The sequence below is a fragment of the Falco biarmicus genome, chromosome 4 (genome assembly GCF_023638135.1).
Source record: "Falco biarmicus isolate bFalBia1 chromosome 4, bFalBia1.pri, whole genome shotgun sequence".
Classification (NCBI taxonomy): domain Eukaryota; kingdom Metazoa; phylum Chordata; class Aves; order Falconiformes; family Falconidae; genus Falco; species Falco biarmicus.
The window spans coordinates 26310580-26334798 of record NC_079291.1 but is presented as its reverse complement, the minus strand read 5'-3'; the positions used below and the strand labels follow the sequence as shown (position 1 = coordinate 26334798).

Genomic DNA, 24219 nt, shown 5'->3' with positions numbered 1-24219 from the left:
CAATACTGTAACTTTCAGGATAGTACTTGATTTGAACCTGAACAGAACAACTTTATAGGGAAATTACAGAGGTGCATTATCTCCGCTAAAGGGAGAAATGTAACTTCTGAAAGAATACAGCTAGCAAAGAGGTAATGGGATGAAATCAGATTATTCACTTTAGAACAAAAATAGTGCCTACAGTATGTCTTATTTTATTGTTGTCTCTTTTGTTAAAAGTTGAGTTTAATAAATTCCCAGGGTTTCCAGACAGAGATTACTTCTTACTTTAATTTGCTGATATGGACATCAGGCACTTTTGGCATGAAGACTGAGTTGCCATTTCACGTTGTCTGAACGGACTTAAGCAGAGACACAAATATTCTGTAGCCCTTCCAACACCCTTCTGTCATTTTCATCTTAGCGGGGGGGGGGGGGGGGGGGGGGGGCGGTGCGGGGAGAAAAGAAAAGATGTCTAAGAACTTAACTGAAAGAAATCCCTGAAGAAAGAGGTAACTTGTAACAGTTCAGATATTTCTTTGCACATTCCTTTATAATATATCCTTGTGGGTTTTTTTTAATAATTTCAAAAGACCAAGTGGTTAAAACTGTCCTTATTTCCCTGGAAAGGCAATCAGCTTTTAGATGCAAGTTGAGGACAGGCGGGCATGCTTGAAGATTGTCACATATTATAATTCTGCCTTTGAGAATTTCTTAGTTATACTCCTTTTATCAGTTTGAAAGAACTATAATAAACCATCCAACTACAGGTATTTTTCCTGAGATAGGAATTTTGAGTTTACTTGCAATTTTTCTTATGTCACTCTGCATTTGGAGCCCCTTTAGCCTTGGACTTAGTTTTAGAAAGGATCCATATGCTTTTCATTGATGTTTCCCATATCTATATTTGGGTTAGATTTTTTTGCTCATATCCTGACCAACAGAGCAAAACGTTCTAAACCTGTGATCCTTGATTTAAGGAAGTTATTTTCAGATTATGAGCTTTGCCTAGGGCAAATAGGAAAAAAATAAAGGAAAATGGCTAGAGATTTCCTGTGCATGAAAAGTATTTTGTTAAGAGTTTATTTTTTTAATTTTCTTTCCTCTCGACATGGTCAGACAGTACTGCAACTACAGCAAGAAACTGACATATGTATTAGTGTTAGATAGCAGTAGGACTAATTTTATTTTTTCTCTAGACATTGTTAAATCTTGACTTAATATTATACGTGGTTTTTGTTCCTTTTATAAACATTACAACTTGGAATTATACAAAAACCAAAACAAAAAGAAACTTTTTCAAGTTTCTGTAATTTAAAATGCATTTTATACTGTTTTAATATGTTTTAAGGTTAGCTGAAGAAGTGTTTAAAGAAAGCTTATTATTTGCTTGTTATTCAGTCTTACTTCTCATTATTGGGAAGTTCATTTGAATTGTGGATAATTACAAATGTTATTTGCAATTTACTGTAATCCCAGCGTTAAACAGATACTGAAAGTATACTGGAAAAACACCTGATTATTTAATTTTGTCTTTAGAGTCTGTTTGTTGTTAATTCAGTATACAAAGTTAACTTCAAACTTGAAGCAATTAATACACAATAACCAGACTTATTCCCCATATCTTGATTTACAATTGTATTCCTGTAATGAACCATTTCATATATTGCACGTCTTTTGGTTCAGGGTTGTTTCTTGCACACTGATAGTCTATGCAGAATTGCAATGACCTGAGAAGTAGTCTTTGGACACTTACGTGATTTCACATATGAATGAAAACTACTCATAACTGAGAGAAGTTTATCTTTAAAATTTACCATCTAGATTTTCTCCACCGCTTGAAAGGAATAAATATGAAAACAGCAAGTATGGTCATTTTGTTTTGTAGTTATAAATTGAAGTTTTTCTATCATGAGCAGAAAAGGTTTATATTAATATATAGTAAATCTTTCTTTTATATATATATATATATCTATATATCTCCAATCAAAAGCTTCCTTTATTTAGTTACTATCTACTTACTGAATATAGAAGATTCTAAGTGCTATTTAAAATAGGCTTTACCTTTGTACCTCTTCTGAAGGAGGATGCAAGGTCTTATAATCCAATGCACTAATTGCAGGTGGTGCAGAATGACACTGCTGAGTTTGTACCTGTGTCTCAGTACACTCGCTAGTAACAGCTCTAACTTCTTGGGTTGCAAAGTTTCCTATGAGTAATAACCTGGTAGAGTAGTGCAGCGGTGTAGAAGAGATGCAAGAAGCTGTGAGACCAGACTGTACAAGGTGTACAAAGAATAAGTACTGTTTTGAAAATGACTTAAAAGTTAATTAAAAAGCATCAAAGTGTGTAAAAAGTGCATCAATACTAGAGAGGAAAAGGAAGCAAGGAGCATGCTGGGTTCCTCTGTGCTCACCCCTCTTCTCTGGGTGAGAGCTTGGTTAGGGTTGAGCTCTGCAGCCCAGCAGCTGGTGATCAAAGTGCTGTTGCTCTTGTTATTTCAGTAATGATTGCAGTTAGTTTGGAAATACATTCTTCCTGTCTCACTTTCGTTCTATAGAAGATGTAGCAAAAGTAATTTTTGTCTGTTAATGAGTAAATTCTCACAACTTGTAAGAAAAGCAGTTTTTCTTGTCTCCATAACCATTTCACACTGGGTTTTGTATTCTTCTGTATTCTTTTTTATATAATCTTTCTTATGCTTTTCTTTTTCTTCTGCCTAGTGAATCAGTCACTAGGAAACTTTGGGAGCTAAGTTGTTGATTATAATCTCCATTTTTCAGAATACATTTATATTGTACCCAGGAAAATTTATGTTTTACTGTTTAGCCAGTGAAGAGTGACAAGTTTTTAATTTAAGTCCTATCTCCCATTTTGCTTCACTGACCACAAAAGGCTCAGATTTCTAATTTAGGCACCCATGTGAATACTTGACTAAGTGCTTAATAAGTATTATTTTATTTTTACAACCCTATAAACCAAATGAATTTTTACTCCCTATTCTATATGTGCAACTGAGACAGTGAAAGATTAAGTTAAAACTACCTAATCATTTTGTGTGCCCTGGAAACTAGACTAAGTGCCACTGAGAAGTTTTTTGCAACTTACTTGTGGAGCATCACCTGGGAGCTGTCAGAAAGAGAATCCAGCTCCTCTGCTACAGGGTGCACCCATACAGCACCAGGGCATGAAAGTAAGGGAATGTGGCAAAACTGAGCTAAAACAGACCAAACCTGAAGTTGTTGCTTAAATGGCTTAAAAGCCATTCAGTTTTTTTCTGTCTGTTTAATATTTTTCTTTCCTTCTGCAACCAGTTTTCTTACCAACTTTACCCCACCCCCTCTTTTTTTCTACCCCCTTCCCCCCCCCCCCCCCCCTTGAAGTTAATCTCAAAACATTTTCCTTTACCCAATTTTTTTGTTCTTGCTGTATCGGTTTCCATCATACATTTGGGCTGGATTTTCATAGGTATTGAGCAGAGAATTATTTCATCAGCAATGAGGTAATTAGAGCTTGACTCAATTTTCTAATGAAGTTAAAGGTTCTTTTTTTGGAAAACGTTCATGTGGTATAACATGACTGCATTTTTGAAACATCTCAGTTTCTCGGAGATCTGATATGGCTTTCAGTTGGCTTGTCCAGAACCAGTAAGTGATGTGAATTTTCCCAGTGCCCCTGGCTCTGGGCTGCCCTGCAGTGACAAAGGTCCCCCCCAGAACCTCTGACCTAGGGCTCCCAGCGCCCAGCCCGACCTGCTCCTCTCCTCACTGGTGTAGGGTCTGGAGAACTCCAGGGAATAACAAACCTTTCATAGCTTTTCTTTGCTGTCCAGGCAGAGGTCTGACAGGCATAACTAAAGCTGTCAACTTCTCCAGTTTGTAATCCTTCTAGGTTTTAAAAAAGTATTTGTTTTGGAATTGTGGGGATTTTCTATAAAATAAAAAATTCAAGGTTTAGCCAACTCCATGTTTAACTCACCTTGGAATTCTCGAAGAAAACCCAGTTATGTTTCCCACAGACAGCGTCTGTTTGTGGATATTTCCATATGTTATAGTGCCACACCTTAATTAATGTGGCTTTACATGCAAATCCTATTTCTGAGTATGAGAGCCGTTTATAGAACTATACTACCTTAGCACAGACCCTGTAGTGTTTTCACTATCATTGTGTCAAAATAAAGCCAGAAGCCTAGATTTTTTTCATAAATTCAGACCCATAAATTATTCCTTCCTTTGCTTAAAATGTAATAGCAAATATGACTGTCAAGAGGTATTATAGTAAGCATATAATTAAAAGTAATAAAAAATACTATTTATTAAAGATGGATATAAAAAAATAGTTCTTCCTCTTTTAACTGGAAAAGGAATATCCCACTATTCCGTGAACTGCATTATTTTTACATCAGCCTAGAGAAAGCACACATTTAAGTAATGTTAATACTTGTTTCTGAATAAATCATTAATTTGGTTGGAGTACTCTTCACCTGAATTAAGTCAGGTGAAGAATTAGTTTTCCCCTTAAGAAGGTTAGGTTCTCTGGTATATAATTGTGACAATTTTTTAGGTGTGAAGTTCAGGGGTTTTTCTCTGTCTCACTAAGACTTGAAAAATTATAAATGCCATGTTGTTCATTTGATTGAGTATCTGACCAGCATTCTTTCTTTCTTTTCCACTTCGGTTGAAGTATGAAAGCTTCCACTTGTGTTCACTTCATGTTTCTTTTCATTTAGTCTTCAGAGATATTTTAATGCAGAGATTTTTTTTCCAATCCTTTTTTGTAAAAGGTGATCAAAGCATTTCCCCAGCCAAGATTTTCTAACCTACTTCCTATATCCATAAAGTTGAGTACTGAATGGTATTGCAAAAATGTCCTTTTACAGCAAACTAAATCCATTTTTGTCAGTTTTACTTAATTAATACTATTAAGTTGCATGTTACTTTGCTACTAAACTTTACTACAATACTGCTGTAAATTTATATTTTAGCTTTAACCTTTATTATTGTTGATTAGAACATCATTGCTGATAAATACAGGAAAAAATAAATATGAATTTTAACTTCTGTTCCAAATTTCACTAAAACCTACCATCACTTCTCTCAGGTTCTTTGTGTATGCAACGAAAATGATACTGAACGTCTCTACTGTGCCTTTATGTACAGTAGTGTCACTGAATAACACTGATAAAGCCAAAGTGAGTTTCAAAGATTGTACAGCTTCTTTTTGCTGCCACTTCAGCTGAAGAAAGCTCCTGTGCCAAAAGATTACTTTTTTAAAACTTAATTAGCCGGCCCACTAAAATATATTTTCTGTCCTATAAACCTGCCCTGGTAACTTTTGAAAACCACTTGGAGCTGAGCAAATTTTACTCTTAAGAAAGATAGTCACAAAACTATTAGTGAGTACTTCTGAAAGCTCCGTTTAATGTTCAAAAGCAGTGTTTAAAAAGAATTTGGGACCATATTTTCTTACCTTTCTCCATTCTTACTATTTTGCTGTCCTGTGGAGCACTGCCTTTGAGAAAAGTGGTTGTTACTCTCAAAACTTTTGATCTTCCTATTGCAATCTGAGCTGAAACATAAAGCAGCTTACAGAAGCTGGTATCCACTACAAGAAAAGAAATGAGTTGTAGAACAGATGATTTTGGATTTGGACTAGTGAGACAGTGCTACCTGGTTTACAGACAAATGAGCCATTTTGGCAATTTTCCCAGTTTGGGTTAAAGAAAAAACATGTTACTCACGAAAAGCAGACATCTGGCAGTAATACTTAAGTGAATTCATGAGATTAATAAACTGAAAAAAAAGCTTGTTTAATTGATGCTGGTATTTTCACCTTTTTCTGAAAAACAGTTTTGTAAGAGGGTTTCCTACTGCAATATATATATTTTTTTTTAGATTCACTCCCTGTTTAAAAAAAAATCTATTAGCAGTGTGGGTCTACATTATTCTTTTAAATCTTATTAAACTGTTTGTTAACCTTAGCAGATATGTAGCTTTAAAAATTATATGAAGTTGATTTTAAATGAAAACCTATCTTTCTGAGTCCATGTACAAATCGCGGTCAGAAAAGGAGATTTTACAGCAATTGTACATAATTCACAAGCTCCTGTAAATTGATTTTTCAGCCTTGCAGTGATGGATTTTGGCCTCACGTTTGCATTATCCACAGAGCATGCATTACTGTACCACATTTATCTAAATGAAAGCTGTATTTAAAAGATATTATTCTGCTGGAGACTAAATGGAATACATTTTAATAATCTGGGAAACTAATGACAGACTGCCGTATTCTCTATTAATTGTATTTATGCATTCAGCCAATAGAAACCTGCAAAATATCAACCACCTGCTGGTTTCAGCTCTAAGTCTTCCTGACAGACGGCTGGAAAAGCATAAAACAGGGCACAAAATTTGCAGAGCTACAGAAAATCATTCCTATTTTTAGAATTGCTTTTGATCAATCATTTAATCAAATTATGTAGAAAATACCATGCCCTCCTATATTGAGCTTCCTTTACCCCTAATACTTCTAGCAAATTAAACAAACAAACCAACCCCCCAAACAAAACAACCAGGAAAACCCTCAGTAAATTTTGATAAGATTATGCCAAACATCACATTAAGACATACCAAATGGAAATTGCTCGTGAAATATAGAGTGTCAGTTTGCATGCTCACTAGAATATATATTTTTGAAGGATCAAATTCTTTATTCCTTCTGTGAAGTTCTGACTCCTAGAACAAGACTAAGAGAATAGGCAGCTATTCAACAGGATTTTTTTGTCCTCATTCAGTGTATGTTTTCCGTTGTTGTTTATTGTCTTTTATTCAGCTCAGAAGACAAAACTCTTTAATTTCCTTATGAACATTTACCACTGGAATATGTAAATGCTTCATAAATTAATTAATGTATCTTACAAGCTCAGCTATGAAGTGAGGAGTGTCATCAGCATCATTTAGTACATCAATAGATGCAGTATAGAAAAACTGAGGTGAATGCCATTAGTACAGGTCATAATTTTTTGCACCTGCCAAAGAACGGATCCTGTGGATCTTCCTTACATTTACAACTACCTAGATCTTCTGCACACTGTACAATATAATTATGCATCTAAGATATCCTTTCGGAATGAGTAGTATCTGGGCATGTAATTAGGTATTGCTGTAACTGCAAGCAAAGGGCTGACTTAGATTTTATCCCTTTCAAATTTTTGATAACTATATTTTGCAGTACTATTCCTTACAGCCCAGTTGTTTGTTTCTTTGTTTTTCATTCCACTATGAGAATTTATTATAGGATTTTATATATATTCATTCTGATGACAAATGTGTAGATACTACTACTGAATATTTTTTCTTTGTGGCAAAAATATCTTTCTTTAATGAGGATGCACAAAAATTTATTTTTATAGGCTCTCTAGTAATGGGTCACATTTTCTCTGTTCATTTATGACTACTCTGTTCACCATTACAAGACACTTATTTCTATTGAAAATTACATATAAAGAGGTGTGAAAGTTCCTTTAAAAATTTTGAGAATAACTGAATCATAATCTTTAACATCTGTCATCATTGAATTAATGGATTGTCCATAAACTGACAGGACCGAAAAATAGTCTACAACGTTAACTAATGGATATTGTTTACTTCTAAGCTTGATGCTGTGAAATATTTTACTAATAGGCACAAAACTACAAACCAAGTTCTAAATATTTACTTTGTTGATTTTTAAAACTCTCTTGAGAGCTCTTGTATCTTTCCCTGACTTCCAAAATTTCATTAACCAAAAATAAGCTATGCTGTGGGTGACAGCTATGATTAGGAAAGAAACTGGACATTCACTTTCCAGCATGTAATTCATCTAAAAATTCTTAGAAACTGGAGAAACTGAAGAGATCCCTGTCTATTGTAGGAAGCAAGTTATTTCAGTGTTCATATTTACAGAAAAATGACTGGTGTGTCTAATCTTACTGAAAGAAGATGTGTATCTTCTTCCCCAGAACAACCACATAGTTGGACAGTTGATAACTCAGCAAAAGATTAGTGATTCAAAATGGATTGCTCTGTCACCTAGCAGCAATTGTTCCAATTTCAATTATCTGTTGTGAATGAAGAGATCTAGATACTACTGTTTTCATATCATGGTGAATCTCTGTAAATCAGCTATTCATTTGGTCACTATCAAAGAAACATTAAAACAAATTTCAGTGCAACCTACACACTCAGAGGACATCACTACTTAATGTTTTCCTTCAGAACCAAACCTTTATAACATATGAGAGAGATGTAATACAATAATTTTTTTCTTCTTTGCCTTAGGCATTTCCAGGAAATACAAACTCTGATAGCGTGGTCCGGCATGATTTACAGCATCCAGTTATTGCTCGCTACATACGGATAGTTCCTTTGGACTGGAATGGAGAGGGCCAAATTGGGTTAAGAATTGAAGTCTACGGCTGCTCCTATTGTAAGTTTCTCCATGATCATCCTTTTTTTTTCCCCTTAAGTAAAAACTGGTTTTGGATATCAGAATAATTAGGAATCTCAGGTAGTTTCTACTTAGATAGATTAAGATGTCCCAGGATTGCTAGTTACATGGCCCAAGGTCATCATAAAATATTTATTGTCACTAATTTGTTCATTTCTGGAAGATGTAACGCTGGAATTTGTGATAGTGTTTTGAAGTTGCTCCTTTTGATCTTCACAGTTTCTTTTACAGAATAGGCCAGTTGAGGAAAAAAATCAGACAAATATCATGTTGAGGGGAACAACTGGGAAACAGGACATAATTTATTGCCCGGTGCTAGACATAAAATTAAAGCAGATTAATAAGAATTATATCAGTAGCTCAAATTCTCTAAATATGTGACATGCTTTTCAGAGCTTTTTCCTTTACTATTTGAATAAGATCTTAGAATTTATTTAGAAATCTGGATGAGTAATGGCACAAACTCTTCTGAAGTTAACAGCAGAACTGATTATGTATTAAGAAAAGCAAGGGTAATTTCGAAATGCTCTTCCTTGAATTCCATACTTCCAGCACTTATAAAAAGTCTACCAACTTGCAGGAAATTGTCCTTTGTTAGGTTTTTTAGGCAGTATCCTGGCTTTCTTGGTGTTTTATCTGGAAGGAGCTATTTGAGATTTGTATTTTAGTAACCAGGTGTGAGCACAAGGTGAGGAGCTCACATTTGGAAGCCTCATCCATTGACTTCACTGGGTGACTTAAGGTATATGTGAGCCCTTTGCCATCCTAACTACTGAAAAACAGCTCATTATTTCAGTTCTTTCAATTTGGATAGGTACGCAAGGCCATATACTTTCATTTACCACCAATAAGAGCCACCAAAGTATAGAGTTTTGGTATTATTTTTCCTATTTCCATGCAATGAAATAAAGACCTATTTTAAAAATTTATATTAAACCACAAACAATTTCCAAACAGCTGCAGTAATATAGTTGAGAAACCAAACCAAACTTGCTGCCGTGTCAGTGCTGTTGTGCTGAGGGCACACAGGGGTATAAAAAGGCAACAGCATATCTGTTATTTTGAGGAACTGTAGGTTATTCTACAGCTGATCCTTACTCAAAGAGAAACTGCTTCTGAAATTTATTCAGTACATGGCTCTTAATTAAGCAAGTGTTTACCATCATACTGGTAAAATGTTTTATGTGCTGTTTTAAGTATACCAAACATTACAGCGTGGTTGATTTTGCAGCATGAAACATACTTGTACATCAAATGCAAATTCAGGTGTTTGATACAAGAAACAAGCATCTACTTTACTGTGAAATGCGACTCTAACAGAAAGAAAACATAGCAGAATCAAATAATAAAACACATGTTTGTTGCTGCAATATTTACAGGTAAAAGTAGCTTGTTGCTGTGGGGGTTTTGTGTTGGTTTTTTTGTGTTTAATGGGTAGACAAAATACTGTAGGTACACAACAGGATGGTTTTAGAGGCTTAAGGTAAATGTGAGAAAAAGCAAAACACAGCCTGTTGGCAAAATTATTTCAGTTTTATGAAAAGTTGCTTGCTTGGCAGACTCTTGGAGGAGAATAAAAAGCATTTGGCAAGGAAACAATGTATGGTACTATGAAAATATTGATAAAATGTGTCTTCACAGAAAAACTCAGGTGTCCAAGCATAACTTTGCAATTTTACTGAGAGAGTATTTCTGGTCTGTTTGTATTAGAAGTCATTCCAATAATTGTTGGGGTTTTTAAAATGTAAGATTAATAATAAAATTTTACATTTTTTATCAGTATAGAGACTTTTCTTTCAAAAATCCTCCTACATTACAGTGGGTTTTTTTACATGCAGGGATCAAATTTTCCCAAAAATGCTATCAGTAGATAGCAGCAGAGCAGCTGAGAATAAAAACTAAAAATTTCTTGCGTTAAGGGTAGGGCAGTGCTTTTTTATGACTACTGGAACAAGGTGGTAATGTGTGCAAATTCCCAACGTGTCTTCAAATTTACCATTTGTCAACAAGGATATAATGCTACATTGTCCCATATAGACTGTCCTTTGGTGGAGGCAAAGTTTTTAACCTTATGATTAGAAATGCCCATATTTGCATATAATTATAAGCATTGTCATTAACCAGTGTGATTTGCAGATTAATCCTGTTGTCATTGAAGGAACTGGACATTTAGATAATCATTATTTTTCAGAGCCTGATTAAAAAATAGGCTTCTTGTTATAGCCGCCCTAAATTTTGGAAAGATTACTTAAATAAATAGGCTGACCAATACATCACAACCATAAAATTTTCTTTACGTGTATAGGTTTATATTGAATATATTGTTTTATTTAGATATTTTAGAAGCACATTTGCAGATACAGAACCCAGGTAGTTTCTCAAAGTGAAAGCAAGGTTTAATTAGGAAGCCAAATGCTTGATGACTACAAAGCCTCTTTCTTTGCACGTTACTGCAACCTGGTCATTAGTCTTAGAGTATTAAGGAAAAGAATTCCTTGTATTGAGCTGTTCATTCAAAAGGCAGGTCATTATTTGCCTGATTTTCTGGTTCCTATTTTGTTTGGGTATGCATGTAAGGTACACATTTTTTTTTTTGTACCAGAGGTGAAATCCATGCTCTTCATTGCCCAGCAAATTAAAGTTAAAAAGTGGTATGATTTCCAGAGAGGGGTAAGAGGTCACATCTGTTCTTTGGATAGGTCATAGCATTACCAAATCTTCTTTCAGTTTTGTTTTGGTTTGCTTTAAATTTGAAATCTTGGCTGTCTTTGACTGCACCCTTTTGTTTTGTGTATATGAGATCTGTAGGGTCATCTTCTAACAGAAGACCTCATAGAAGTCACCAAAACCAAATTAGGCCCTCACTCTACAACAAGATTCAGAATGAACTTGTATTTTTATCTGTGAATAAACAGTGGCATTGAATTTAGAAAAATATTTCATTCTCTATAGGACAAAACTATGTTTAATTTTAAAACATATGTTAATTAAAATTGGGTAAATAACTTACTTATTGGCTATATTCCTGAAGGAGTTAAATGAGGAAAACAACAAATAGACTGTCGTGTAACATAAACGATACTTTTAAGTCAATGGTAGTTTCACTTTTTATTTTAGAATTATCTATTTCGTACACTGTGAAGGGGGAAAGGGTCTTTACACGTGCAATGACATCATTTATCAAAAAGCAAGTCACAGAGAAAAAAGCAATGTAACTAAAGGCAAATATCCACTGAATCTGCTGAGTCAAAACCAATGGCAGGTTTTTATGTGTGCTCTTTTGGACACAGAGAGCAAAGACATGTGACATATATAGTCTGTCATGTCCACAGTTATGCATTTTTGAGATAGGCAGCACAGATGGCCTCTGGAGGCTATGACAACCATGGTATAGTACATTTTGCTACTGGTTCCTGAAGATCTTATAAAGCTCCTTCAGGACTTTGCTGTATGAATAGTTCCCTTAGTCTCCATCCTGTGGCAGATGAATGCCAACAAAAATGGCAACAGCGATACTATTGCATAGTCTTTGGCTATGCTTTGCAAGATAACTCTGTTGCCGCCATCTGGGTGCTGAAATTATATGAGTGGAAAGCATTCACTGATACCTTCAATTTTTTATACAGCTGTGTTGATTTTCTGCAACTAAACAGTATGTCTGAATCTTTTTGTCACAGTTGTACACCTGATGGTAAGAATTTTCAAAATCCAGATGTTTCTCACCTCTGAAGTGTAGCATATATCTGAAAAAAAATCACTTGTAAATGGCAGAAAGTCATGCTAATACTCAATATACTCAAGGCAAATAGTTGTCAGGAACAATGATAAAGCTCCATGAATGGCTGCAAACAGCTTTTTCCATTCATTGACCAGCTCTGTTTGCTAACACTTGGGAAGCCCTGGGACTGAACAGATGTCACCTGTGTTTGCAGATCTGTTCTTTCAGTTATTAGCTACGCTACTTGTATTGTGCTATGTCAAATGTTACTGTTCCCATTTTCTGATGGGTGACTGATTTTTTTAGGGAGGGAGGGAAAAGAAGGAAAAATTGTAACCACAGTCCTTAGGGTTTTATGAAATAATGAATGTGTGTGTGGAGAGCATTTACTCTCCAAACAATAAAGTGAACAAAACCTTAGTCATGCAATCATTTTACAAGGAAAAAAAAAAAAAAAAGTTTGGACATGCTGTTAAGGGATGAGCCAAGTGGATGTATACAAGAACTGATTAGGAAGTACTGAAATGCTAAAAAATATGGGCTGAACAGATCATTTGTGTAATCATCGGTGGAGTTAATCCTGTCTGCCTGCAGTGATTTTAACTTAAGCTTTTGTTTCCTTTGGCAGTTAATTCCACATTCAGCTTTACTTATTGTTAGGAATACTTATTTGAAATCTCTTTTGCTTGGTTTCATTCTGTTGGCACTAACTATCCATCTCTCATTTGCTGTCTCACATGGTTGTCATCAATACTTAATAAGAGACATCCATCCTGTCCAGAATCATCTGTTGCATCCAAACATCAAAGTGACTATTTAAGGTAGATGAGAGAGCTGCTATAACTCCCTTTTGTGGAATCTGATCAAGTCTCACTTGATCAATCAGATATTGAATCACCAGATTCAATAGTATACCCTGGACGTTTTGTTTCACCAGCATAGCATTAAAAAAAAAAAAAAAAAAAGTATTAACCAAAGACCCTTGAAGTGTCATGATTGCTATTGGCATGTCCTGTGCTGAATAAAATACAGCTCTATATGTATATAAATGTATGCATACATATTTCCGCTCTTACACTTTTGGTAACTATGTGAATATTCACCTAAATGGTAAAGATACTAATGTAGTCCCATAATCTGCATAAAGGATTCACTGCCTCTTCTTATGACAATTTACTTATAATAGATGTGCCACTAAGTTGTCTGGCCAGATTTTTCTTATCTCTGACATCTTAGTAGTAAACTCCATAAAAATATTAACTGGCAGAAAGGAAGAAGCATTTTGAACTGTATTATTTTCTTTAATCGTATTTCTAGCAATTTTATTGCTTTGGATATAGATGGATTTTAATGTGGGGTAAAAACCACAGACCTGAAGCAATTGTTTAGCAGTGGTTACTGTGAACTGGATAGCTTTGCTTGTGACAGGGGGTGGGACAGTTAAGAGTTCTGCTAAACATCCAACTTTTTTCCCTTTTTCTCTTAAATTTCTGTGTTTTTATACTGGGTAGTTCTATACCTATTTAGGTCTATGTGATTTTTAGCCATCATCTTCACAGCTCATCAGCGCCAAATATAGCTTGCTAATCTCTGTCATTAAAGGTGCATGGCTGAATACTCACATCTAAACTATGGAGAGTCAGGGAAATTAACTTTTTCGTCGCAAACTTTTAAACATTGGTTTGAATATGAGCTCTATTTGTGAGCTTGCTTCTTTGTTAACTTACTTTCCAGGTTTTTGCCATGCAGAAGGTATATTTTTTTTCCATAACCATCATGAAAATCGATGCCTTTTACACTCCATGTAGTCTCAGGTCATGGTAGTCTTTAAATAGCAGAGGTTTTTGTAATTTAAGACCAAAAATGCCATCTTTCTTTATAAACATTTTTTATACGGATTGTTTTTCTCCACTCCCTCTCCCAGAGGAGATGGTTGTGATTGTTTCTACTTGCATGCTCGTATATTTTGGCACAAAAATAAGTGAGAACAGGCTTCAGTCCATTTATTAACTTTGATTGTTACCATTAACAAATATGGGCCTATTTTGGTAGTAGGTACTACTTAAGATTTAAACCGTCAATTTCCTGCGTTTAAAAGATAAATTTAAAACCTAGTATTTGTGTAGTGCATTAAAAAAATTACTTCTAAACTCAGAAGAGCTAGGCTAAAAAATAAAGCTATTATTTCCAAATACCTAGTTTAATTTTAACTCTTTTTTTCCTAGATTTAATATTTCAGAAAGATTGAACAGTCTGTTATTTTCCCATTTCTAGTTGTATATGAGGCTACTGGTTGGGGGGGTGTTTCCCCCCACCCCACCCCACCCCCCAACCTTTATTTCCTTAGCACTGAACCACCAATGGTGGTGATGATGATTGCATCTGGTCCTCATGGCTATGTTCTTCTCAAAGTGGCTTCCAGGGTTTGACTTGAGCAACACGCTTATCACAAACCTCATAATTGCAGGAGCGGGCTGGAAATTAGGACCATGGGTGGCAATCAGTTAGCTGAGGGGAATGTGCTCGAGCTTGTATGTTATGAACCCTGGGAGGACAAGGAATGTGAATAGACACAACAATTAACATGATGAGTCATGCTGAGAGAGCATAGGGGACTGGGGGATGGGTGGTGCCAAGGATGGCGCCAAGGAAAGGTAACACCTTGCTGTTAATTGATGGTAGTTAACCACCAATCAGGGATTGCATAGTATGCAACGCTTAGCTTAAAGAACCAATCTGTTTAAAATGCGCAGCTTCTGAAAGTATATATAAACTCGTGTTTCTGTACAATAAATTGACATTTTCTTGAATCAAGCTGTGTCCCGTCTCTCCATCGCGGTACATAATGGATGCAGTCTAATAGTCAGCCCAAGTGAGTGATGCCCAGGGTGAGGTGGCCACCTCACAGCCCAGTGTTTCCTCAGTAAAAGCCAGGAAGACGCCTCTATGCTGAACCATCTGGCCCCACTGACCCCTAAGGGCCAACTGGCATGCCATCATTGACCTAGTCCCACCTCACCATGAGTAACAATCTGGCACATGGAGTCCTGTATTTTGAGGATAAGAACTCCAACCACTGGATGAGTTGACTGGCCTGGACCTCTCTTCTGCAAAGAAGAGATGCCTCTTTGGTAAGACTCAGGTTGGTATTTCTAACTAAAGTGCCAAACTCTTGAGTTTGATTGTTGCAGTAAGTGTATTTATTGACAGCAATTCCAGATTTGTTTTACCTGTCACCTTAATAAATCATATATTTTTTTTAAACTTTGTAAAACTGTTTCAATGAAAGTCCTTAAACTGGACTCTGCCAGACAAATGTTGAATCTCAGCTGAAAGTCCTTAAATTGAGCTCTGACAGGTAAATGACAAGTGATGATTGGCTGTACATCTAAACCTTCAGAATCAAAACCCGTTGACCAAGTTTAAGACTAGGATTGGATCTAGCCACACCTAGACTCCCCTCTGAGAAGTTTAGAGAGAGGATCCTTTCCAAACCTCATGACTCAATGGGATTGCTGTCTTCCCCTGCCACCAGCCACTCATCAAACTCTTACCCCTTAATACAACAGTGAATTGGAATAGTTGTCACGATTGCCATGGATAAACTGCTGCAAGAATTTGTGTCCACCATCCCAAGCAGGAACAGGATGCGGCCAAAAATTTTGGAAAGATGAGCACAAAGTGATAGAGTGGATAAAACAATGTAGACGTGAGCAAAAGATTAAAAAAAATAAAGGCAAAGGAATTGTTTGTGCAGAGTTGGGGGCTTGCTCATCTTGCATGTAAAAGGAAGTTAAAGTCCCCTCTCCCTGAATAAATTGCAAATATAAGATATGCTGCTTTGAAGTCAGAAAAGGAAGTATTAAAGTCATCATTGACCTTTGAAAGGGAGAGTTGTGAGAAGCTGGGACAAGTAGATATACTAACAAGTGAAAATAGGGAACTTAAAATGCTATTAGCCTCAGTTGAAAGGAGAGAAAAACTGCAGGTAATGTTAAATCTCTTATTAAATCAAATGCTGTCCTCAGTCTTGGCTAAACAAATCCATAAATTCATGCATTGTACAGACCCCAAGACATGGGATGGAGACATGTCATATGATGATAACAATGGTGAATTGCTGGAAGGTTCTGATTATGATCCTACCTCAGAACCCATGTCTATATGACCACTGATCAAAACCAAAACTGCAAACAAGGGAGGTGACGATGTCTGTAGTACTGTACATACCATCCCATGGTCTCTGGTAGCTATTCTTAAGCACCATGGCTTTGAGAACAGCAACCACCATGTCTATTCCTTACAGGTTCATTTGTTAGCTGGCTATTAATGTATAATCATAGAAGAACAAGTACCTTTTGTATGAATACATGCCTCACCAGCTTGTTTGATTGTGTTCTCAAGAAGTTTTCAGTTACACTTGAATAATTTTTTAATCATTCAGCATTTCCTTTAGAAGGTTGTACTTAGCTAGCTTGTTTGAAAAAGCTATTTTAGTTTTTTTTTCCAGTGGAATGGACAAAACCTTGTCGCTGCTAAATAAGCAGTGTACGGCCAAATATGACAAAACTTGGCACATTTTGATTAAAGTTATTTAACAGCAGGTCTGGCTCTTCACTTGTGGAAAAGAGTAGAGTAACATTTTCTCATAGGTTTTCCAGTAATTGCCTACACACTCTGTAAGAAGAGTCTTTCAAACGGTTTTCTGTAATAAGTTAATAGGAGGATAGAGATCTAAAAAGTATCCTTAGGATCCATAAATATCTTAAAAAGTAGAAAAGAAGTTACAGTATGCTTTTTCACGAAGTAAGGATGGTAGCATTTAGGCAAATACAGTCTAAAGCTTCAGTCTCATCATCAATAGTCTCTCCTTCAATCTTTTTTTGCCTGGATGAACACTCATGCTGGTTTTCCTCAGAATTAATTTCTTGCCCACTGCTCTCGCACCCCCGAGGCACCACTGCAACTCCTCCACCTTTCCTGCCCTGCCTATCCCTCCTGAACAGCCTGTAGCCCTCGATTCCAGCACTCCAGTCTTGGGACCCATTCCACCAACTCTCACTAACAGCAATGCCATCGTGTCTCTGGGACCATACCAAGGCTTCCAGTTCTTCCTACTTGTTTCTTATGTGTGCACGTTGGTGTACAAGCATTGCAGATGTGCTCCTCAACCCTGAGTGCTCCCTGAAGCAGCACAATTGTTTCCATTTGCACTGCTACCTTCAGAGAATGCCATGACAACCCTTGGCTTACCTTCAGTTCTCCTGATGGTATCCCCATCCCAAATGGGCACAGCACACCTGCCTTCTGCTCCAGCCTCTCCTGAAAGTGCGGCTATCTGGAGAATGAAGTAAAGGTACCTGCAGTGTTCTTCTGATGTTTATTTAGTCCAGCAGTTGTGGTAACTGCTAAGGATCCATAGGAAAATAGGAAGTTAAGTGATCTTCCGGGTCTGTTTCATGTAGCAGTGAATTATACTAAAAGGCAATAGATCTTCAGCTTAACTAAGCAACCCCCTAGATTCAATGGCTTCAGTTATAATGCCGTCATGTCACATATGCTTTCTGAGATTGAATTTTTTGCTGCTGTTCTTTTAGTCTAAGCATTTCTAATTCTGTGACAAGGAGTTACTAATTCACACAATGTGTATGGTAAAATACTAGCTCTGTTCAGGTGCAGCCTTTTTTTGGAGAAGTATTGGCAAAATGTTTTAAGCTCTGTGATGCTGGAGCACTTCTCATAATGTTCTGCCCAGCAAAACAATGGAATAGTGAATATTTTTCTCTTGGATATAGTTCAAGTTGTTATTTTACTATAATTACTTTAGAGTATGGCATCATCTGGATCTTTAGATGGTTTTGTGGGTTGCTAATTGAATAGAGAAGATGTACAGATCATTTAACAAGTGCCTGTTCATACTTGGTGCAGATTGAGGTGAAGGAAAATCAAAATGCAAGCTTAATGATGCCACTTGCACAGTGATTCCCTTAGGTGATTTGGTTTGTTTGGCAGTGAATGAGTTCCTCTGCTTAAGCTTACTAACATCAGTAGAAAATATCTTTTGATTTCTATGAACTTTGTATTTTGGATTAGACCTTTTACTTACAATTGGGAAGAAAATAAATGCCAAGAAAATCAGACACAGGGCATTTTTTTAAGTAGTAATGAAATATTAGAGAGAAGCAAACTTTCAATAGCCATGTACTGGTCAGAGGAGGTAGCTGCTCATATTCTTTAAGGTGGGAGAATGTTTTTTGTAGTTGTTTGCCATAGAAGATGTTGGAGATACTATGATCTCTGAAAAGCCTGTTGAGCTGTTGCAGCGCATCCTAAACATCAGATGGGTAGTGGGGATTTTCAGCTATATATTCAGCTGAATTCTCTTGCATTACTGGTGAGTCATGACTTACATTCATTCAGTTTATTGATGTCTTACAGTAAACAATTGTTAAACTGAGGCAACAGTTCTAATGAACACCTTCAGTACCGCCCTTTTATTGACTGAGTTAAAATGAACCTAGTTACCTCTGTGTTTCAGCTGTTTATCATTGCAACTTGTCTCTTACCGACTACATTTTTCTCTCCCCATCATAGTCAGTACTTTTCTCCAAAGGTTTCTGCTATGACTGGCCTCTCATTGCTTTAAATGTATGTAGTTTCCTGATCCCTGGATATTTTTTGGAAATGTCAGCTTCAGGATATATGATGAATTTCAGACTGAGTCTGGCAGGCACATCTTTCGCCCCCATCAAAACTCAACAAAGGTCTTAGGTAAATTTAGGACTAAGGTTACTCATGGTAGCTTCATTACAAGTATTAATTGCCTACAGCATTGGTTTTAGAAGCAAACCATCAGGATAATAGCCCAGGCACTGAGCATGCCTCTGTTAACCTGAGCTAGGTGGTAGTATGAATCACCGAATATGTAAATTGGAAAAAGACAGTATCATGCCTTACACTCTGCTGAAGGTTCCCACTAATTTGGTGTAAATTTTGGAGGTAGCAGAGGGGAAAGAAGCAGCCTGTTGGAAGTTTTTCCTTTCCTAACTTGTAATAATACCTGGTGACTTCACACCACAGGGTTTCTGTTAACTGATTATCAAATTCTTACAGCATTTTCATGCAATACATCTTTGTGCTTTTCCCGTCGAAGGGACTTTCAGATGAAATCAAGTAGGCTACTTTTTCTACAAGTGAAAATACACTAGAGAGCTGGTTTCTTCCCAACAGATTAATAGAATACAGTGCTGCAGGTGATGAAATGTGAGACTTCAAATTGAACACGTCTGAGTTATTTGGCAATTCTACTGAAAACCTTTCATTTTGCATTATTCCACTTAAATTCTGACCCTCAAGTTTGACAGCTGTCTTAGGACAGCTGCAGACACAGTGAATGAAATATCTCTTTATAGCACTGTATTTTCCACCGATAAAGTAGGAGGATTTGAACAATTGATCTTCTGTCATAATGTTGACATTAAATACTCATTGAGAATAAACCTAACTCTTCCTTTTATTACATCCTGCTGCAGAGAGAAACTTTATCAAGCTAGGAAAGCACATACCCCAAGGTTATTTCACCCAGGAGAGATCTTAACTGTCTTTTCCTGTACTTTAAGTTTTATTTATGTTAGTAGATTGATAAAGTGACAATTATTCTCATATTTGGGTGCACAAGTTTGTTTTCCAGTAGAATACCTAGTTTGAGCTGAAGGGAATATACTTTGACCAATTAAAATCCCATTGAACCTTGGAAAACCATCTCTCTGAAGTAGTATTAGGATAGACTGAGAAAAAGAATTTTCCTTTCCTAAATAATTTATGCTAATTTAGATATTTAGAAAATTTTCCTGCCTAGCTATGTGAGAAAAGTTTAGACATTTCATCCCCATTTTTGAACTTCTTGTCATTTTATCTTTCTTCCTTCTTAAAAATTTAAAATATTTAGCGTGACTGTGTTCAGTTCTTTAAAAGAACAGAAACAGAATATCTCAACAACTTCTATTCTTCTGAAAATAAGAAATCTATTATCTAGTTCGTACACATTTTATAAACCAATTGTAACGCAATTTATGTTTGGGTTTTTTTCTATTGAGAGTTTTAAGTCAAAGAATCAGCAGGTTCTGATGAAAACCATGCAACTGCAAAATTTTCATCCACCATTACAAAGCTCAACAGTAACATAACATTTATAAATTTGTGCCATTTTCTTTTTTCACATAAATTTTCCTTGTTCTTATTGAGATGCAATTTCCCTTGAGTTTAGAGGAACAATAGCAAAGCTGTAGTTCACAGCATGAAGAAAATACAATATTTAAAATAATAAACAAAAGAACTTACAACATTTAAAGAAAATTGTAATTATATTTTAACTTTACACATGTTTTCTGGTAGGTTGCATAGCACAAGAGTAGAGCTTATATATTCAGCTGTTAAAGAATATTGGCATAGAATATACTTTTATTCACTTTTTGTATCACTGCTGTTTCAGAGTGTATTGGTCTGTTACTGTCATTTTCAGGCATTACTTTATTCCTTTTTCTGAACTCAAACATTACTAGACTATGCAGTTTGTACTATCTGGTTGTAAACCACATTGACTCTCATGAAATAAGAGCTGGAATTTCTGTTCAGAATGGAGTAAAGCACAGGAATCTCTGCCTCAAGAGAGTGCTGATCAGCCTGCTTTGTCTGAAGACTACCATTTTTACTGAACATTTTTAGCAGATAATATACATAAAGAAGAATAGTATCAGTTTAACAAGATATTACAATAGAATATCAAACCAAAGAGTAGGATAAGAGTAAAGTTACAAATGATTCCAGAATAAGTTACTTTATTAAGTAGATACATTACCTGCACATATGTGTAGTTGATCCTATCGATCGCTCTCTTGACCATGCAAACCTACTCCAGCACTGTGTTGCTGAACACGCTTTATAGACAACCTTCTTTTTACTTGTGAATAGTTTTTTTTCTATTTTTAACAAAAGGTAAAAGAGGAAAGGAAAATAAGAAAAAAAGAAGAAAAGGGAAATAAGCTGGAGGAATAACAAGAAGAACAGAGAGAAAACTGGAACTTTGCCATTGCAAGGGCTGTTCAAAGCAAACTACAAGTGCCAGGAGTGACGGGCAGCAGGATCCTTTCTCTGACTTAGGATGGCCACATAGAAAATATCCATTCAGGGTCAGGGTTATGCAACCAGTGGTCATAAAACACGTTCTGAGGATAATGCAGAAGTGAGAGTCTTGGGAGATGAACACATAGTTTTAGAATAAAGGTTGTTCTTTATTTATTTCTTTTTCCTTTTTTATCTGTATTAAATCTTCGGTTCTAAAGGGAATGGTGATATAACTCCTTCATGGTCTTGTCCATCAAGTAAGCCCAGTTTCTGATCTCTTCAGATCCATTGATTTTCAGTGTCAAATTCCTTCTCTTTGTCAGACATGATATTCATTCCCCTTACTAGGTTTCTTCTTAGATATATTTCAGCCTTTTGTCTTTCAAGATTTTTCATACTCGTGCAAACAACCTTATAGAACAAAATGACCTGGACTTCTGTTGTCTTCAAAGATTTAAAGTGTAGGGCTTTTCCAACATTTCTGTTTTTTCAATAATAAATCAATTTTGTTCAGATGGCACTTCATATATTATATATCTTTAACAAACATTTTACATTAAACTGAATTGTATAAGAAAAAATATCAAACTTTCAGAATCTTTTATCTCAAAATTTTGGATTTATATATTGTATTTGAACAAAACTTATAAAAACTAACTGGACTTTTTACAGATAAACAAGCCTACAAGATCGCCATTTATTTCCATTATGCATTTATAAATGTTAAGAAACATTGCAAATTTCAATCCTTTTTTGCTGATGATGGAGAAGACATAGGATGGAAAAAAAAATGCCTCTTTTGAGTAAAAAACTACATTGTGATTTTGAGCTTTGCAGTAAAACAGGCTAGGACCATTTACTCCGAGAAGAGTATGCTTGCTAATTAGGAAAAAAACAGTTAATGCCATTTTAAACATCTATAACAGTGTATTGTCTCCTTTAAAAAAACAGTGACTAATTTTTATAACTAGTTGTGTATTCAGGATGTATTTAGCAATACACAAAACCCCACAAATTTCTGCAGGCATTTTTAATCCAAGAGAACCTTTACCCAAGTGTTTCAGAGCAGACTATGGTGAATGTGACATTTTAGTCACTCACTTGGAGACTATGAATTAATTCTTCTAAAAGAAAAAAAATAAAAGAATGAAAAAAAAACCACAAAAGGAAAAGATGTCACCCCAGAATAAACACAGTATAATAAATAAAGCAAAGGAATCAGTACTTTGTTCATAGTCATTTCAGTAAAGCCCTTGAATCAAGCTGGTATTTTGTTAATAAGATGTAATCTAGAATGACACAGTAGCAAAAAGTTTTTTATCTGCTTGGGGCTCTAAAGCTTGAAATAGGTAACAATATTGTCATAATATAATAAAACATATTAAGAATTACTGCATGTCATACAAAGCCCGTACTGACCTGTGGAGATATACATTTAAAATAAACAGAAGAAAAATGAGTTGGTAGTTTGTTGCTTAGTCTTAAAAGGAGATGCAACATTCACACCAGTTTCAGAACACTCTTGTGTCTCAAACAGCAGGAGGTCAGATGCTTCCCATAAGTGCATTAGCACTGGGAGTAGGGGGGGAGTGTGGACAGACTCCTGCCCTGGGGGAGGGTTGGGCTGGCAGCTGGTGCCCAGCCCTCGGTTCTGGAAAGCCTCTGAGGCTGGAAATAGCCACACTGTGATGCGTTCTTTGCTAGTGTGTGTGAGAGGCAGGTGGACCTTTACACTTTTTACTACCTTTATCTGTTTCATGTTTTTCAGAGTCATGTGAGCATTTCTAAGTCATTTATTTCGCTGAGATTTGCATAGCATGCCTATTAGAATTCTGATTATAAACTCTTGTGTTGTGCAAGAATGGTATTTTTTGGTCAATGATCTAGGCCTTCTTTTCCAGAATGAAGACTGGGATACTAGGATCTGTTCTTGTTGCCTTGTTATATGATGAAAACAGTAAATTCTGCTATCAAAGGTAGCATGCCTAATCCTAAATTTCTCAGTCTGGGTTTGAAGGCATAAAGATTTATTTTTTTTTTCCCAAAGTTTTCTGTGGCTGTAAATCTTACTGTAAGTCTGGCTCACTGCGAGTTCTAAACACTTTGAATAGTTCATGTGTGCCATTTCACACAATTGCATAGAGACTTGCCAGCATTTAGGAATCAATTCTGGGAACTTTGCATTGAAAAAAAATTTTTGCATGTTTGCCAGTTAACAGCCTGTGTAAAAGGAACAGGATTACTCTGACTTTCTTGATACTTTACTATGAAGTGTTTCTCCAAAATGTGACCATAATTGGGCAACATTTGTTTTCAGTGTCAGACAGGCCACAGCTTAAAGAATTACCTGGAGTATGACCTATATACCTACCCATCAGAGGGTACTCGGATTACTAGCAAAGCCCTTTTCCCTATAAGATTTGACTGCAGTGACCTACATTTGTCACCTACAGGGATAGTTACATGCTTTGCAAAGGTAACATGCAGGATAGGAACAATACTAATACAACTTAATGTCGATGGGATTGTTCTAAAACCAGCTGCACATTAGCTGCATAAAATTTTGACATGTATAAAGCTGCACTACAGGGGTACTGTAACTTCCCTCATTTAACTGAAGTTGTTACATTCTGTGTTTTCTGTAATTCCTTCCTTAAAGCTTTGTATGTAACATTCCCTTGTTTCTCCTGTCTCTCTTTTTTTGTAACAAACCTTCATTTACCCTGTTCCTTAAGCTGAAACCAGCTTGGCTTGTCCTGTGACTGTGTAGTCTATTAGCGTATGCTTTGACCATGAAGCCAGAAGTGGTAGTCACACAGCTATTAGAACAGGATCCATAAATTACACCATTTGACTGTCTTTGTGCCAGAGAACCAAAAGTGACTTCGTGTTAACAGTACCTGCCAGATGTC

At 36.0% G+C, this 24219-nt stretch overlaps 1 protein-coding gene across 2 annotated transcripts in view; it reads left to right on the top strand.

Annotated features, from left to right (window-relative positions):
• The window catches only part of CNTNAP2 (contactin associated protein 2), a 1159974-nt gene that overhangs the window by 480607 nt on the left and 655148 nt on the right, over positions 1-24219 (top strand). For both annotated transcript variants that reach the window (XM_056337119.1, XM_056337120.1), the window contains one exon: positions 8298-8445. In XM_056337119.1, coding sequence (XP_056193094.1) covers positions 8298-8445 — 148 coding nt within the window. The remainder of the gene's footprint in view (positions 1-8297; positions 8446-24219) is intronic.